The following is a 15865-nucleotide window of genomic DNA, read 5'->3' as shown; positions in this document are numbered from 1 at the left end:
AAATTCATTCCTTTCTATGTACTTGTCAGCAGCGGCAAAAAAGTTGAACTACAATGGCAATTGAGACGAATCTCCATCATTTAGATGTGTACAGTGTTCTGTGGAATGTTCGTATTCGTTCTCTACAGACCAATCTCTGCTATTGTGTTTCCGTCTGTTGGCCATCATCCCGTCTACAATTATACGCAGTATACTTTTTAGTATACATATTGCGGCTCCGTCCTGTGTTTGTTACTGATATATTGTAACGTTAGTCTAATGGAGTTAATTGAAAAACTTAGATTAATACATTGAACTTCTGAAATTGAACAGAAGACACGCATGTGATTGAGATACTTAAAAAGTATTTATTAATAGAAAAAGTAAATGCAGACTGATAAATACGTTAAAAATTCATCATACAGACATTCGTCTAGGATTCTGATGTAGTGCAAGGGTGCGATAGTATGGAGATCTGCAGAAAATTCCAATTAACAAAAAGAAGATAGAAGCGTACTTGTACGCATATGGTATAGGATCAGTTTAATGTTTTTGGCTATTGAAATAAATGAAAAGAATGGTAACTAAATGCGTATATTCGGGGTGCTGCTAGACCTTTAACATGTGTCGCAGTGTTACACCAAGGTAAAGTTTAGGGACTATTTACGCAACGGCAAAACTTACCACCATCCCAAATCACACATACTACATAAGTATCTCACCAGGAGTATGTAACATTAATTTAGTTATAGATATACTGCCAAATAAAATCGCATCATACAGCTGATTGGACCTATTTGACACATGTACATGACGTTACTCTACAATCACACACGATAATTATGATATATAATTTGGATTTGGTATGTTGACGTACATGTCGTGTATTAGTTAATCATATTTCCATATTAGAATCATTAAGTCTGATTAGTGATAAGGATATCGACCTCTACAGGTAGGGCGAAGTAATTGTACACTGTACCTGCTCTCTCTGTTGCGATGATTTTGTGAGGCGACTAAATTTGGAATTTGTCTTGTCTTTTTTCTCTCAATAACCTTTTCCACTCTGCATACTCTCATACCTCACTATACAAAAACTTCTCGCTCTCTAAATTGTAAGAACTTGATTTGCCATGAAAGAGGAACGACGAAGATGAAATCGAACGACTGACCCATCCTACCCGCCGACTATTGTCATGAAGATGCATTGTTCTCCTGTCATGACATATGTCTTCGCTTGCATGTTATGCAGAAATTATCAAAAGCCCAACAAAGGCTTTTAATTTATTGTTCAGAAATATACAGTTATTTTTTTTAATATTATTCAAAATAGTTGACCATTTTGATCGTACATACCCTTCTGAATCTGGGCCAAGGACACTTTGGATACGTTTGACGTGCCTAACGTAAACAGCTTACCTATAATCTGTAAGGTAAGCGTCACATATTACCATAATCCTTTCGTTATGTTCTCGTTTCTGGCATCTTCACTGCTTCATTCACCTACGATATTTGTATTTCACATAGATAGGATGTAGCTCGATTTCGATCATAAATGTTGCCAACCGATGGACACACTTACCACGTACACGTTTAAAAGATAACTCACGATGGCGGTAGTAAGGACTGTTCCTGGTGTGTGTTTCTATCATGCTTATCGTGGTGTCTGCTATCGTTGTCGTTACCCTTGTTGTTACTTGGGACATCTGGACTTATTTGGAGTCGTCAATAAAATGACGCTAAATACTCAACGAAAACTATTCTTTTCCTCTCCTCTTTTATTGATTTAATTTTCTGTTGGATCACCTTTTAAAGATGGTTTTAGTAAGAGACCAATGACGAACATGAGCTGTTTACTCATACAATGTAAGACTTGAGTAAATATATGTGCTAAAAGTGTAGGAATGCAGAAGGAAACGGCTTTGGTTTTCTCTTTATTTATTTTCACAGTGTTCGTCGTTTGAATTCTACCTCTTGAAATGCAATAAATATAGAATGTCTTATTCTTCATGAATATCAGATAATATTCATTAACTGAATATTTCTGACACGTTTTACTCGTTTATCGTTCTACCAAAGCATTCAATCCCAATCGTCATGAATTGAGGAATATACTCTCTTTATATACACTGGCAACGTCGCAATACCCATAAGCACTTACTATAATTATATTACACGTTTGTGTCAAGTTAGTGTATACAGGCCGGACTTTTGACACGCATGGTGAAAATCGATGGTCTTTCATGGAAATGCAAACAGATGAGGTTATGTTGCATGAAATGTTAATGAAAGTGATGCATTGGCAGCCTGATTACATAGTGTATGGGGCTCAGCTCAGTGACTCTGATATGAGACTGAAACTAAGTAGAAATCCAGATATGACAAGTGACGAAATACATAGGTATCTATGATTCATGACAAGTGACTTAGACCTCCACGTCTGACAGATAAACTTACAGCGCGGGATTTATCGCAATGCAAGTTGATGAAGATTATATATCTTTTTTATGCTCGAAATCATAATGTCATTTTGGAATATTCCAATGGGGAGGGGGGGTATGAAGTAAAACGTGTCCGATGCTTGTTACTATATTTAGCGGCCCTTGACATCACACCAGTTCTCATTTTGAGAACATTAAATGAACTCATGTGACCTAGGTTTAAATGGCGGTTATTGACGATGCAGCATATTGTGCTTACTCTTCCGAAACACATGGTCTTATTCTCCTTGGACTTCTCTCAAAACTATTCTTATTAATATGTCTACTGTTTATTCTTCTTTTTATCAATTTGATCGAGTTCGTTCGCGACTTCTCTTGTTGGTTTGTCTTTTTTAGACAGTGTATGGTTGTTAAATTTCGCGATGATAATATTTCGCGGTTGTTCCATCGCACAACCACGTTTTGTAAACATTCTGCATTCTATACTTAACAAGGGCGAATGTTGCGAAAATAAATTCCCCGCGAATATTACGAATATTACAGTATAAGATATATTATCAAATATAATAAATATATGTGAATCAGAATACCCTCGCGGATTAGAATGAACGAGTCCCCAGAATAAAGGATTGGACATCAACAATATGATACTGTTATTTACTTTCTAGATATTTTTTTTATTTGAAGACCCCGATGTTTGCTGATCACATTCCTATGAATAGCGACACTGGTTATAATATAAGCACGTTTTTCATCTCATTTTGAAATTATCCAGCATCGCAAAATAGCAAAATTTATTTAACTAAGTCCCCCTTCCCTTTTTTATTTAAATATTTCTTTAGACCCATCTTTATTTTTCTGACTTCCCTTCTTTATTTCACTCTTATTGCCACATGTTTCCTTAAAAGACGACTCCGCTGTATGATGAAGTGAAGGGTGATGCTCACTTGTGTGTGTAGATTGACTCCGCTGTATGATGAAGTGAAGGGTGATGCTCACTTGTGTGTGTAGGACGACTCCGCTGTATGATTAAGTGAAGGGTGATGCTCACTTGTGTGTGTAGATTGACTCCGCTGTATGATGAAGTGAAGGGTGATGCTCACTTGTGTGTGTAGGACGACTCCGCTGTATGATTAAGTGAAGGGTGATGCTCACTTGTGTGTGTAGGACGACTCCGCTGTATGATGAAGTGAAGGGTGATGCTCACTTGTGTGTGTAGGACGACTCCGCTGTATGATGAAGTGAAGGGTGATGCTCACTTGTGTGTGTAGGACGACTCCGCTGTATGATGAAGTGAAGGGTGATGCTCACTTGTGTGTGTAGGACGACTCCGCTGTATGATGAAGTGAAGGGTGATCTGTATTTTGTACAGCCCGTTGACGTGTAATATCTCCATTGTTACATTTCGTAAGATAAATTAAAAATAGGACGAATAATAGGCTTATTTCAGAAGAACCTATATCAACCACAAACGTTTTAAATCAATCTCTTAATTGAAATTCTTATCAAAATTGTATAAAAGATTAGAATACTGCAGAGAACAGACGTTTAATCGAGGCATTTGCTTTTCTCATTACAGATGCAATTTCTCAAAGCATGTACTACTAGTCGTGCTTTTCGTAATTAAAGGAGAAGTGATTTGAAGTGTGGAGAACAGAGACCACAGCTCGACAGCAGCAATAGCAGCATATTGAACTGGTTCTCCAATAATGGTATTGTTGTCAATCCCAATTCCATATAGCATAGTGCCGTGTGTCTTATAAAGCAGTTCACACAATAACTGTATGTATAGTACCTATTCTTTGATTAAAATTGATTTTCTGATCAGGTTCGAATGCAGAAATGCAGAAAATTCCGTTTTAACAAGTATGAGACGTAGAGATAGTAATTTGTTTGTTACTCTAACACAATTTATCTCTGATTGTCTTCGGTGCTCTACTACAGGATTGTTGAATCAAGTAAAACAAATCCAATTTAACTAATTTTACGAAATGTATCAATAGAAATTATCTAAAATACTGGTCATTGTGAAACTCCAAATAATACGGCTGTGTGTTTCAATTTTGTTTTGTTGTTAATCTCAAATTAATCTAAACGAAGTAATTTTGTAATTATGATATTTTATGGAAAAAAACAATGTTGTGCTCACTGAGTGTTATGATTTGTTTCTAGTTCAGAAAATTTAAAACAAAAAACAAAAAAAAACACAACAGTAAAATCTCAAATTCACATTTCCCTTGAATATAATGAAGCAATTAGACACTAACCCAACTTCAAAACCAGATAGAAGAATATTTTTATTAGATTATTGATTTTAATATTACACTCGATGGAAGAGCATCGATAGAGATGAAACGTTTCGAGTTAAATATTTTGAACGTAGGACTTTATTTTACAGGAATGATCTGGGTGACTTTATAATTACGTAATGTTTCTTGGTAATGACCATCTCTGAGTATGGCATCAGAAGCTACAAAAGTGATATATGACTTCATTAGATGTAATGTTCTTGACGTAATACACGTTTAATTGGTAATAAGTGTTTTGTTATTTCACAAGCATGTCAGTTTTCAATAGTTCATGGCTGCTCAACAATCGATAGAACACAATGTTTTGTTTTATTATTTTACCATAGTGATATTTGTATTTGTAACAGTTATTAACAACATTGATTTATCATTGATTTATTCATGATGTTGATTTCTGCATAATTCATTATCTCGATTGTTTCTGTTGTTTTCGAATGTTAGGCTTCACTTTAACTCGAAATTCCATCTGAGCGAGGACATTTTAACAAACTGTCTATGGTTTAATTGTTCCTTCACCTCCTACCAGGTGGGAGGCCCATTTTGTAATGTAGCCGTGATTACAATCCAAATGAGTTGTGTTAAACATTGATATTTCGTTTGAAATTTCATATTTCCTGAGTGTTAAATTGATTTGGGTATTGCTGAGTGCAAATTATATATATTCGTCATCAGGTTCTTAGTCATTTAAGTAACGTATTTGTGACTCAGCGTCCAAAATGAACATGAACTGTCACCTTGTGTTGACATATAGTCCGAAATACCCAGTTAAGATAAACGGCTGTCTTGTCCGTCTGTCATAGCAAAGGGAAAATAGAATTATAATTTTTCATTACATCACTCACCACCAAACTTATGTGAGGCGGAGGAATCAGAATCATTGGGACTCCAGTACATATCCTAACCCACACTCTGTATATAAACAGCATCAGTATCACAAATAGAGCCAAAAATAAGGCCTGTTTAAGACGGTGTGAAGTATTATAGCGCACACTGTTTGAGACGGTAAAATATTTTAAAAGTCCTATTAATTTGTCGATTTATATTACTCATTTATTAATTCCATAGAAATTAGCAGAACATTATCCACTTGTAAAATATAGAGAAAAACAACTAGCATCGTTTTAAGAAAATGTAACAGGGTGATATATATTTATATTGTGTAAGAATGATATTTGGATGTTGGTATTATGAAGGTCTTGATGTAAGAAACCTAAAATGGTTGTGTGATACCATAGTTGTGTGAGGAAAAATAGTGGTGTAAGGACCCTTAATGTTGTGTGTTACCTGTACAGTATGTAGGAATGTGTGGAATGTGAGTACTTTTAGTCACATGACATCTACGGACATTTTATTGGTCATAGCTAACAACTACATGATTTTTAACTTGACTAATTTCACTCAGCACCAAAGTATTAAAGGTATAAGTTGTAATTGAAGAACTAAGGAACTGGTAGAGCTTTACTCGTACATACTGAGTGGTGATAGAACTTCCCATCATATCATGATTGCATAATTAAGAATCAAAGCAATTCTGTAAACCCCTGCAGGATCTGTAGTGTTTTTTTTTTGTTTTTTTTTTTATTAAATACGGAACAAACGGCAGAAACGAACCCAACTGTGTTTTGGATTTATTGAACCGTTAGAGAAAGCACTGTAACAAAAATGTGCTTTATTTCAAATTCAATAAAAACCTGATATATTCATCATATATATATTCATGGTTCATCAACTATAGGTTAATCATAATTTCATCATTCAAAAATAAAACATGCCAAAAAAAAAATACATATTCGGAGTTATCTTTCTTTACTGTTAAACCTAAAAATGGAGCCAACCTTTCGAGATACATTGAACAGTGTCAAGAATGTTTCAAATATAGATAACAATACCACATTTTGTTGGTACCAGAACATGACTCTACATCCAACTTCTGTATGCGTAATAATCCACACGACAATTATAATAGCTTGCATAGTTAATTGACGCATATGACAGTATATATTCCGTATGGTTGAATTGTTTTGATATTTGACTAGTTACGTATCACTATATCGTTTGTTTACGTTGAAATACCTAGTCACCATGATACAAATTTCTATTTATATGTTTTTAATGATATCACATAGAATCTTTAATGAAATATTAATTTTAGACGCACCTGCATAGCCGAAGGCAGCTGTACAAATTGAAATGGTTCTGTCTGGTTATTTTTACTAAATCTATCCGACACATTAGGTTAATGATCATGCTTGTATACGAGCGGTGAACGATTGTGTCATTACAGAAAATATGTATTAATTATACGAAATATAAACATTGTCACTGAAAGGTTGACCCATATCTCTCTGTATAATAATTAATAACGGCTATGATATAACATATATAAAGACAGCTTTATCATTCGGATAAGTCGCATGGCTTGTCGGGTTAACTGTGTTTTAAAACATTTATTGTCTTATCATTTTGGCCCATAATCACTGACCCATAAATATACAGAACTCCCCACTCTTAAGCCTGGCAGACGTATTGGCGCTGCGGGACACTGATTTTATCCGAATATCATATACTATTTTTTGTCTATCTGGTTTTTGAAAAGTACAATGTGTTCAATTGGTAGAAATAGTTTGTGCCAGGGGCATGCGCAATGTCAAGTTATGCGTGTTGATTTGGCTGGTGGTATTGTCTTTTACCTGTCGGCCGCTGTCAGTCTGTCAGTCCTGACCAACAACTAGATAATATCCGTATCAGATCAGACCTCGGCAAGGATCGGTATTCTGGCAGACGATACAATTAACCTTTGTCTCCAGGACTGTATGTTATTCATTAAACGTTTTTGAGGACGAGTTTGTGTCACCACAAAGCTTGTTGTTAATACAACTAATAATGCATGTTTTTGTCCATCAAACATAATTGCAATATACCTGCGTTCTACGTTGGAAGTCAATTCGATTTTCAAAGTTTTTATTGTATATTGATAAATACCCTAAATCTCTAATAAATACAACTATAATTATTTCTCTCTTGTGAATCAGTTTTCGGTAAGGTCATGTGTGGTGTAATTAAATGTCCAGCTATAAGATTATTGATGTTTCTTTTTGATTACATTCTTGTTTTTTTTTTATTCCTATCTGTATCGTCGTGGTATTTGTTTACAATCATAATGTTGTGCTCTGATATTCTATTTGATTACAAATCCTATTCTTTTTAATAAGGTCAGCGACATGTGGTTTGTATGGAAAGATATGAGGACTCCATATTCATCTCATCATACTGGTATTTATTTACAGCTAAGGTAAACCGCAGTCGATTGTTGATAGAATGACCGACTGTATACAGCTACGGTTACAGGTTCCTACAAGTGACACTAAGGTGAATTAGAACATGACTTTGATACTTTATATACAGTATATAATGATATACGTCCAGTTGTGAATATCATTGCATCATGTTCAGTCATTCTGTGATGTTCCGGACCGCAAATGTGATAAGACACGTACTGTGTTACATGCGGGGCGGTACGTTGTGGAACCATAGTGTCGTCTAGACTATATATATGTGAATGGAGAAGTTATAATATGCTTTTATCGAAATGCCAGACTTCTAAGACAATCAGATTTCTGACGTAGAGGCCACAAGTAGATACTGATCGAGACTGTTCGAGTCAGACACACTTCGCTAAGTATATATTCGGTCTTGTTAGAATCAAATAGGCTTTTCACACCCCGAGAGTGCAAATGCTATTGACGAAATCAGTGTTCAAGTATTTGCCTGAACATATCGAAGTTGGACAACAGTTTTATACAATTTAGATATGACATCCGTAGCGATGTGTTTAGAATCCGTCGTGATATACCCAGTATCCGTTGTGAGGTATATAGTATCCTTTGTGAGGTATATAGTATCCGTTGTGAGGTATATAGTATCCTTTGTGAGGTATATAGTATCTTTTGTGAGGTATATAGTATCCTTTGTGAGGTATATAGTATCCTTTGTGAGGTATATAGTATCCTTTGTAATGTATGCAATATTCCTGGTGATGTATTTAGTATCCGTCGTGATGTGTCTATTATCCGTCCTGATTGGTCTAGAACGCATAGTGATTTATTTAGTATCCATCGTGATGTGTCTATTATCCGCCCTGATTGGTCTAGAACAATTTAGTATCCGTCGTGATGTGTCTATTTTCCGCCCGGATTTGTTTAGTACACATAGTGATTTATTTAGTATCCATCGTGACATGTCTATTATCCGCCCTGATTTGTTTAGTACACATACAAATGATTTATTTAGTATCCATCGTGATGTTTATCCTAATCATATTGACGATCTTATGCCCATACAAATACTTCTATTTTATTCAGATTTTCTCAAATCTCATTATTTTACATGTAGTCTCAGGACATCTTGTGATATTTTTTTAAACTTTCAAAATTTCTTACACAAAAATAAGTTGAGATTACTATCAGCGGCCATGCTGTCGCCAAAGTATAAACCGGAAGTTGGTGGAGGGTACTTGGGGCTCTTACTTATCGAAGTTAGAAGTTTCATTACTTAATACCATGTCCACAAATGTTGTCTGCTATATATTGTACTGGGGACCGTATTGATTGGAGATGTCTTCTCATCATTTCCTGATATCGTTGATTACTTCTCAAGGACTTTATCTAGTCGAGCTGCAATTTGCTTGCGCGACTTGAGTATTACTTAACAGGATTGGACTGTAGTCGCGATCAATTTTCATTACTGACAGATGTAGCTTTTTCTCTGAATCACTTTAACGTAATCTTGGTGTAACATTATTGAAATCTTAGTGATTAAATGACCATTACGGTGAGATCTTCTCCTCTATAACTGTATAGCACATGTATACGACGTGTTTTATATTATCCACTGCTAATAGTGACAAAACACTAACATACTAATATACATGTATACTGATACGGCTTTAAACATTTTAAACCATTTCGTAGAAAATACAAATAAATAGATAAATAATTTTGTCCGATTCAATTTATTTGATCAAATAATGTATATTTATTTAATTAAGTTACGTTCCTATGATGGCACGTCCAATATTTATTCTAAGGTAGTGTGTCCATCCAACTAAAATGTTACAAAATCAATAGATAAAGTTTACTGCAATATATAACGTACAAGGAAGCTTTTTAGTTATAGTAACAGCTTCATAATCACATTTCTGAGAATTATGGAAAATTTCAAACAGCAATTTCATTTCAACATATTTTATTGAGAATCAAATGGATTGAACATCAGGCTAAGCCTATATTAAAGTTCTCTCCATAACATATTACATTTATTTCAAATGATTAGTATCTGGTTATTAGTCAAGAATGGAAATTACAGTATATATATAGAAGGAGTATTTGTTAATAATATATAATGATAATCTTATGTATTTTCTTTTTCTTTGTAATATTTTACAAATCATTGTTAAATATGTATTAGAACTCGTTTACTACGTCGGAGAGAGACAAGTGCCTGATCAACAACAGGAGTTTCAGACTATAATGTCCATTACGTAAAGACCAGTAGTCTTCTACTCATGTGTTGACCAAACACGCATCTCCCTACCGCATATAAACTGGTACCATATAAGAATTTAAAATAAAACATACAATTGTCTAATTCTGATTAACCCCAAATCAAATAAAATTATCAATTGAGAGTGTTCATAGTAAGGAGATAAATCAATTATACATAACTAGCAAACAGTAAACAAAGTAAAACAAGTAACAAGTGCTGTTGTTATACATACCTAATTATATTAATTATTCAGGAAATAAAATATATGTTACTGGTGTATCGGTGTATGACATTTGGTTTTGAGTTTTACTTGCTTTTATCATTACAATAGAATACATATGACTATAAGTTACAAGAAACCTTCACATCATAGACCAAAACACATGACATTAAGATAATACACATGACATTAAGATAATACATATGACATTAAGATAATACATATGGCATTAAGATAATACATATGACATTAAGATAATACATATGACATTAAGATAATACATATGGCATTAAGATAATACATATGACATTAAGATAATACATATGGCATTAATATAATACATATGACATTAAGATAATACATATGGTATTAAGATAATACATATGATATTAAGATAACATATATGACATTAAGATAATATATATGACATTAAGATAATACACATGACATTAAGCTGTCACAACCTTTCACATCGTAGACCAATACATATGACATTAAGATAATACATATGACATTAAGTAGTCAAAACCCTTCACATCGCAGACCAATACATATGACATTAAGCTGTCACAACCCATGACATCGTAGACCAATACATATGACATTAAGCTGTCACAACCCTTCACATCGTAGACCAATACGGTTATTACAGCAGATTATATATAATCTGTTTAACATTTTCTGCGAAACTGAATCCCGTTTAACTCGCTTATATTTGAACCGTCGAAATTAATAACAGAAGGGATTGTTATACCCCTATAAAATAGTTTCTATATAAACTCTATTGACAAAAATGCCAATAAATGAACTGTTCCGTCGAGCGGTGCAAAGAACTGTTAAAATCGACTGTTAAAATGTGCTGTTGGACCGGAGTGACGTCACACCTACAATTCGTGACGTCAATGCGACGTCAATCCTCTTATCGTGTGGTAAACAAACATAATGGCGGAAGGCAGCACTCGATTTGCGGAAGCAACAGAGGATGAAATTCAGAAGACTTTGAACGACCGTGACAGCAAAAACACGAAAAACGTTATCAGAACTGCTGAAAATCTTCTACATGAATACTGTGAAGCAGTTGGATGTACAGTTGGATCGCCCCTTACCAATGTTACAGTTTACGAATTGTGTGAAATCCTACGGAAGTTCTACTGCGCTACAAGGAAAAAAGACGGCAGTATGTATTACTCTTATGTATTACTCTTTAAAATGTTTTGAGTCAATGGGGTATAACAAAACAGTTATCGACTGGGTTTTCGGGCAACAAATGATTTGTTGGACCCTCACACAAACTGTTGCCCTCGGCCTTCGGCCTCGGGCAACAGTTTGTCTTCGGGTTCAACAAATCATCTGTTGCCCTCAACCCCAGTCAATAACTGTATACTGCTTCCAGTAGTGATTATTTATATAGGAGTTTATATATTTTAGTGGGTGTCACTTCAATGCGCCATACAAAAACAAACTGTGGTTTCAAAAAATATTACCTGTAAAAGTTGTTGCTACAACGTTTGTGGCAACACACCACCAAGAGAAAATTCAAAACAAATGAGAGGCCATCTAGGAGATCCTGATCTCCAATCGTTGATTTCTCACAGTTACGTGACGTTGAAAGCTAGTCCACGATGTCGTTAGGTAAACAGACAGGCGAAGATGACCTTGGTCTGGTAGAACTCCCAAATGAGACTGGTTTTACGAGATATAGCAACTGTCGAATCTGGAACAATGTAGGAGGGAAAGGCATGGACATAAAATGGAATACCTGGTAGTGTTCCAGTTCCCAGTCTTGTAGATTCTCACAGAACAATTACCATGTCAACATTCACACTATAGCTGTGTCTTGTGTTAACTTTAGTATGACTACATGTAGTTTTTTTATGGATTGGTTTCGCGTATCTACTGGTATCAATGCCTTTTCACTTTCATCATACTTAAAGATCAGGCATATGGTCGCCCCACAGTATGTTCATCTATGGTCATTATATTTCTACTATCGACCATATTTCATATATCTGGAGCATAAATCGGTTACGTTGATGTACCCCCGAGGTTCAGCGATATTAGAAAACGTTTTTAATATATGTGTTTAATGTCAGTTTGATCGTGTTCCGTGAAAATTGGATCATAGAAGAAATTTAGTTGGTCTGGTGATATCATTACGGGTACTCTTACTCATTTAGAGGCGTCTCCCTAAAGACATGAATGGTTTGAATGCTCGCAGAAACGATAGACGTACTGTACCCTACTGCATGATCACACCGGACGACTGATATAGAACCCTGTATCTTGCTATTTCGGGGGGCATTGCGGGAACCTAAAACTCTCCCACTCACTTTACACCTTAATACTGACCTTAGTTAATTGTCTTATTGTAGTCAGTATATTGTGACCACATGTCCCGGATATAAATAGACCACTTTGTGTTTTTCAGGTTAACAATTTGTATTTCCCTAATTAGACACGAGCCATGATACACTTAAAACGGTTGCTTAAATGCGACGCCAGGTAACGACGTAATTTTATAAAATAGGATTTTTCCAGAATACAATTTAATTTTTTTTTTTTTTTTTTCGTAAAATATTTCGAATACTGATTCACTTATTGATAGTTACAAAGACTAGGTCAATAATCTCTAAATTTGATTATCAACTTTTGTCATTGTGAGAAATTGGTTTTGAAATTTAGTTTGCTAGAGAGTAATTCACCACACTTTGTCTGTATTTTATTACTGTAAACTGATACGGCCTCTCGTTAGGAATAAGGATTCAACTCCACGAAAATTCATTATGAATATTTCGCCACTAAATAAAGTGTGTGTGTGTTTTGCTTAAAAAATTTAGAAAGATAAAGAAAGACATTGACACCAACGTGTTGTCTAAAATTAATACATGAGCTATTTCTCAATGTCAACTACATAAGATATGTCATCACCAACTCATAAGAAAGCACTCCATCAGTTATCCAATGACGAGCTATCCGGTGATTTCAAATATTGTTTTAAAAAAAAAGAAGCAATTATCAATGTTATGTCTTGTTATCCAACAAACAGCAAGAAGATGAAAAAGAATCTCCATAATGGATTTCGGTCTGGTTGGTATCAGTGGCAATTACTATTCGATATTTTACTACAGTGTTTTTAAAGATTCAATCCGTTGAGGTACCCATAGATACATTTCCTGGTTACTTTATAATTCAGTTGTTCAATTTCTTCTTGAAACAAAAGTTTCAATGTAAAAGAAAAATGTTGTTAATTGTGTGGAGTTTTTTTTAATTAAAGATAAAAACATGTATTTAATCAAGAATATATAATCTACATACATCGAAATGTTTATCCTATAAAATGTGATATGTATATAAACATTTTAAACAACATTTGTTCATAACACATTGTTTGTACTATTGTTCGGGATATAGTATACTTACTATAGGAGTTCACATGTGTTAAGGGTGAAAACAACAACAGGAGAAAATAGAGGAGAGGAAAAGGGTCACAACAGTAAGAAACTAGAAAATTACAAAGTGCTGCAATGTAGTGACAAATCAGCCTACAATGGCACTATATTCTCCGCCTTTGGTGTTACATGGCAAACATGACACCTTGTGATGCAGGCAGTTAGCGTCAGACGAGGTGTTTCAGGCAGTGGTTTGATTTCTAGGAATAGGTGTACTCCTTTGGCCTACGCTGTGTACGCCCTTTTACTTAAACACTTTTCACACAGAGACATCACTATCATTAGTACTGGTATGTCGATCGCCTACAAATTGCCCTTTCCCCATGAAAAGTAATAGTCGGAACAGACTTATCTTTAATTCCACATCCCTGACTACTAAAGGTCCGTTGATCAGGAGACGAATTAAGATGTCCCTACACCTGACAGTTTGCTTACACTGATTACTGTGTGAAGGTAATGTCCAGTACTGTCGTTCATACTTCTTCAGAAGTGAGAAATATCTCTCTGGTTGGGGTTATACACCGAAATGATTATAATGTACAGTACAACAAACATATTGATAAAAACACATGTGGGCAAAAAAATGTCCTCAAAGTGATTACCGGGGCAATGACAACAACAAAAATACAATAAAGCAAAATAATGCATGCTCTCATATCGCTCTAATAAATTTATTAGTATTTCCAACTGTTTATAACGACAGTTGAACTTGCCGAGAGAACACATCAAACTGCATCTCTCGTGAGTACGGAGGCGGCAGTCATCACGAATATATGATAGTCGGTTAGAGATTTTAAATATTTAAACATTGAAATCATGAGAGGAGCGGGTTTATTTCTATCGCTAAAGTTCGTTACGGCCTTTATAACAGATACTTATGGTTCTAACACAGTTTAGTCGTCAGTAATCTATTCCGGACATTATGTAAGTAAAACGTAAGGTCAACAGGCGGATAAGAATGTATTCTTTGTTTACTGTATAGGTAATAACATTCACGGGGGATTTAATTGCGCTATTTTTGCGGTAATTATATGTAGCCGAAAATAAATACCCAGCGATTATTTACAGAAGTATTTTCAACCGAATGGTTACAAGGCGTGGTTGCGCTAATTTTAATACCTGCGAATTAGGTCTGACTGGCAAATCCGCGAATTACTAGCCCCGTGAAAATACAACAGCTATACAGTACACTGACAAAAAGTCTTCAGGTCAAATTCAGGTCAATTTCATGTGAAAATGTACAGGTCTATTTAACATGAAAAGAGCAGGTTAGTGGATTCATGTCAACAAATTGACATGAGTTTGACCTGAATTTCACCTTCATTCACATTAAGATTTTAGAATTGACCTGAAATTAACTTGAAAATGTCTTCATGTGAAACTGGCCTCAATTTAATGAACGTTCGAACAACCGGCCCCAGATCAATATTTTTTCAGGTCAAATTTACCTCATGCATTTTGTCTGTGTAAAATACAACTAAATAATATAAAAAGATTCAGATACAATGTATACGACATCAACAGTGAAGCTAGGGCATTTAAGCTCTATAAAAATAGCAACATTGCTAAGGAAATCCCCTTCTGCCTTAATATCATGACGATCTAATAAAAAACACAACTGACGTCATAGTTTGTAGAATATTCATATTATCATTTATTAAATTTCTGACCACTAACGGTTTTGTCTATGCGTTTGTTCCTATCGATGAATACCATTTCTCTTTCTTTGTTAAATATGTTCTTAATTATAATGGATGTTTGATTTGATTTTATACATTAAATACATACATTTAAAATTAGAGTCTTAACTGTCGTTGGTAGGTTTAGGAAGGCAGATCGACGCAATCAATATATTTGTGTGTTTGTTTTATAAAGATTGAGTGTTTATGAAAGAGAAACTAAATAAAGAACTAAACAATGGAT

At 34.7% G+C, this 15865-nt stretch overlaps 1 protein-coding gene across 2 annotated transcripts in view; it reads left to right on the top strand.

Annotated features, from left to right (window-relative positions):
- The first annotated feature begins 11407 nt into the window (after positions 1 to 11407).
- LOC117331620 overlaps positions 11408 to 15865 on the top strand; it is a 47363-nt gene continuing 42905 nt past the window's right edge. The window contains exon 1 of one of the 2 annotated variants that reach the window (XM_033890441.1): positions 11408 to 11670. In XM_033890441.1, the coding sequence (XP_033746332.1) occupies positions 11436 to 11670 (235 nt within the window). In that variant the 5' untranslated portion in view covers positions 11408 to 11435. The remainder of the gene's footprint in view (positions 11671 to 15865) is intronic. The other variant, XM_033890450.1, reaches the window with a different exon arrangement.

This window comes from Pecten maximus, chromosome 1 (genome assembly GCF_902652985.1).
Source record: "Pecten maximus chromosome 1, xPecMax1.1, whole genome shotgun sequence".
Classification (NCBI taxonomy): Eukaryota; Metazoa; Mollusca; class Bivalvia; order Pectinida; family Pectinidae; genus Pecten; species Pecten maximus.
Note: the sequence above shows the minus strand (reverse complement) of the source record. Positions and strands in the feature narration are given on the sequence as shown.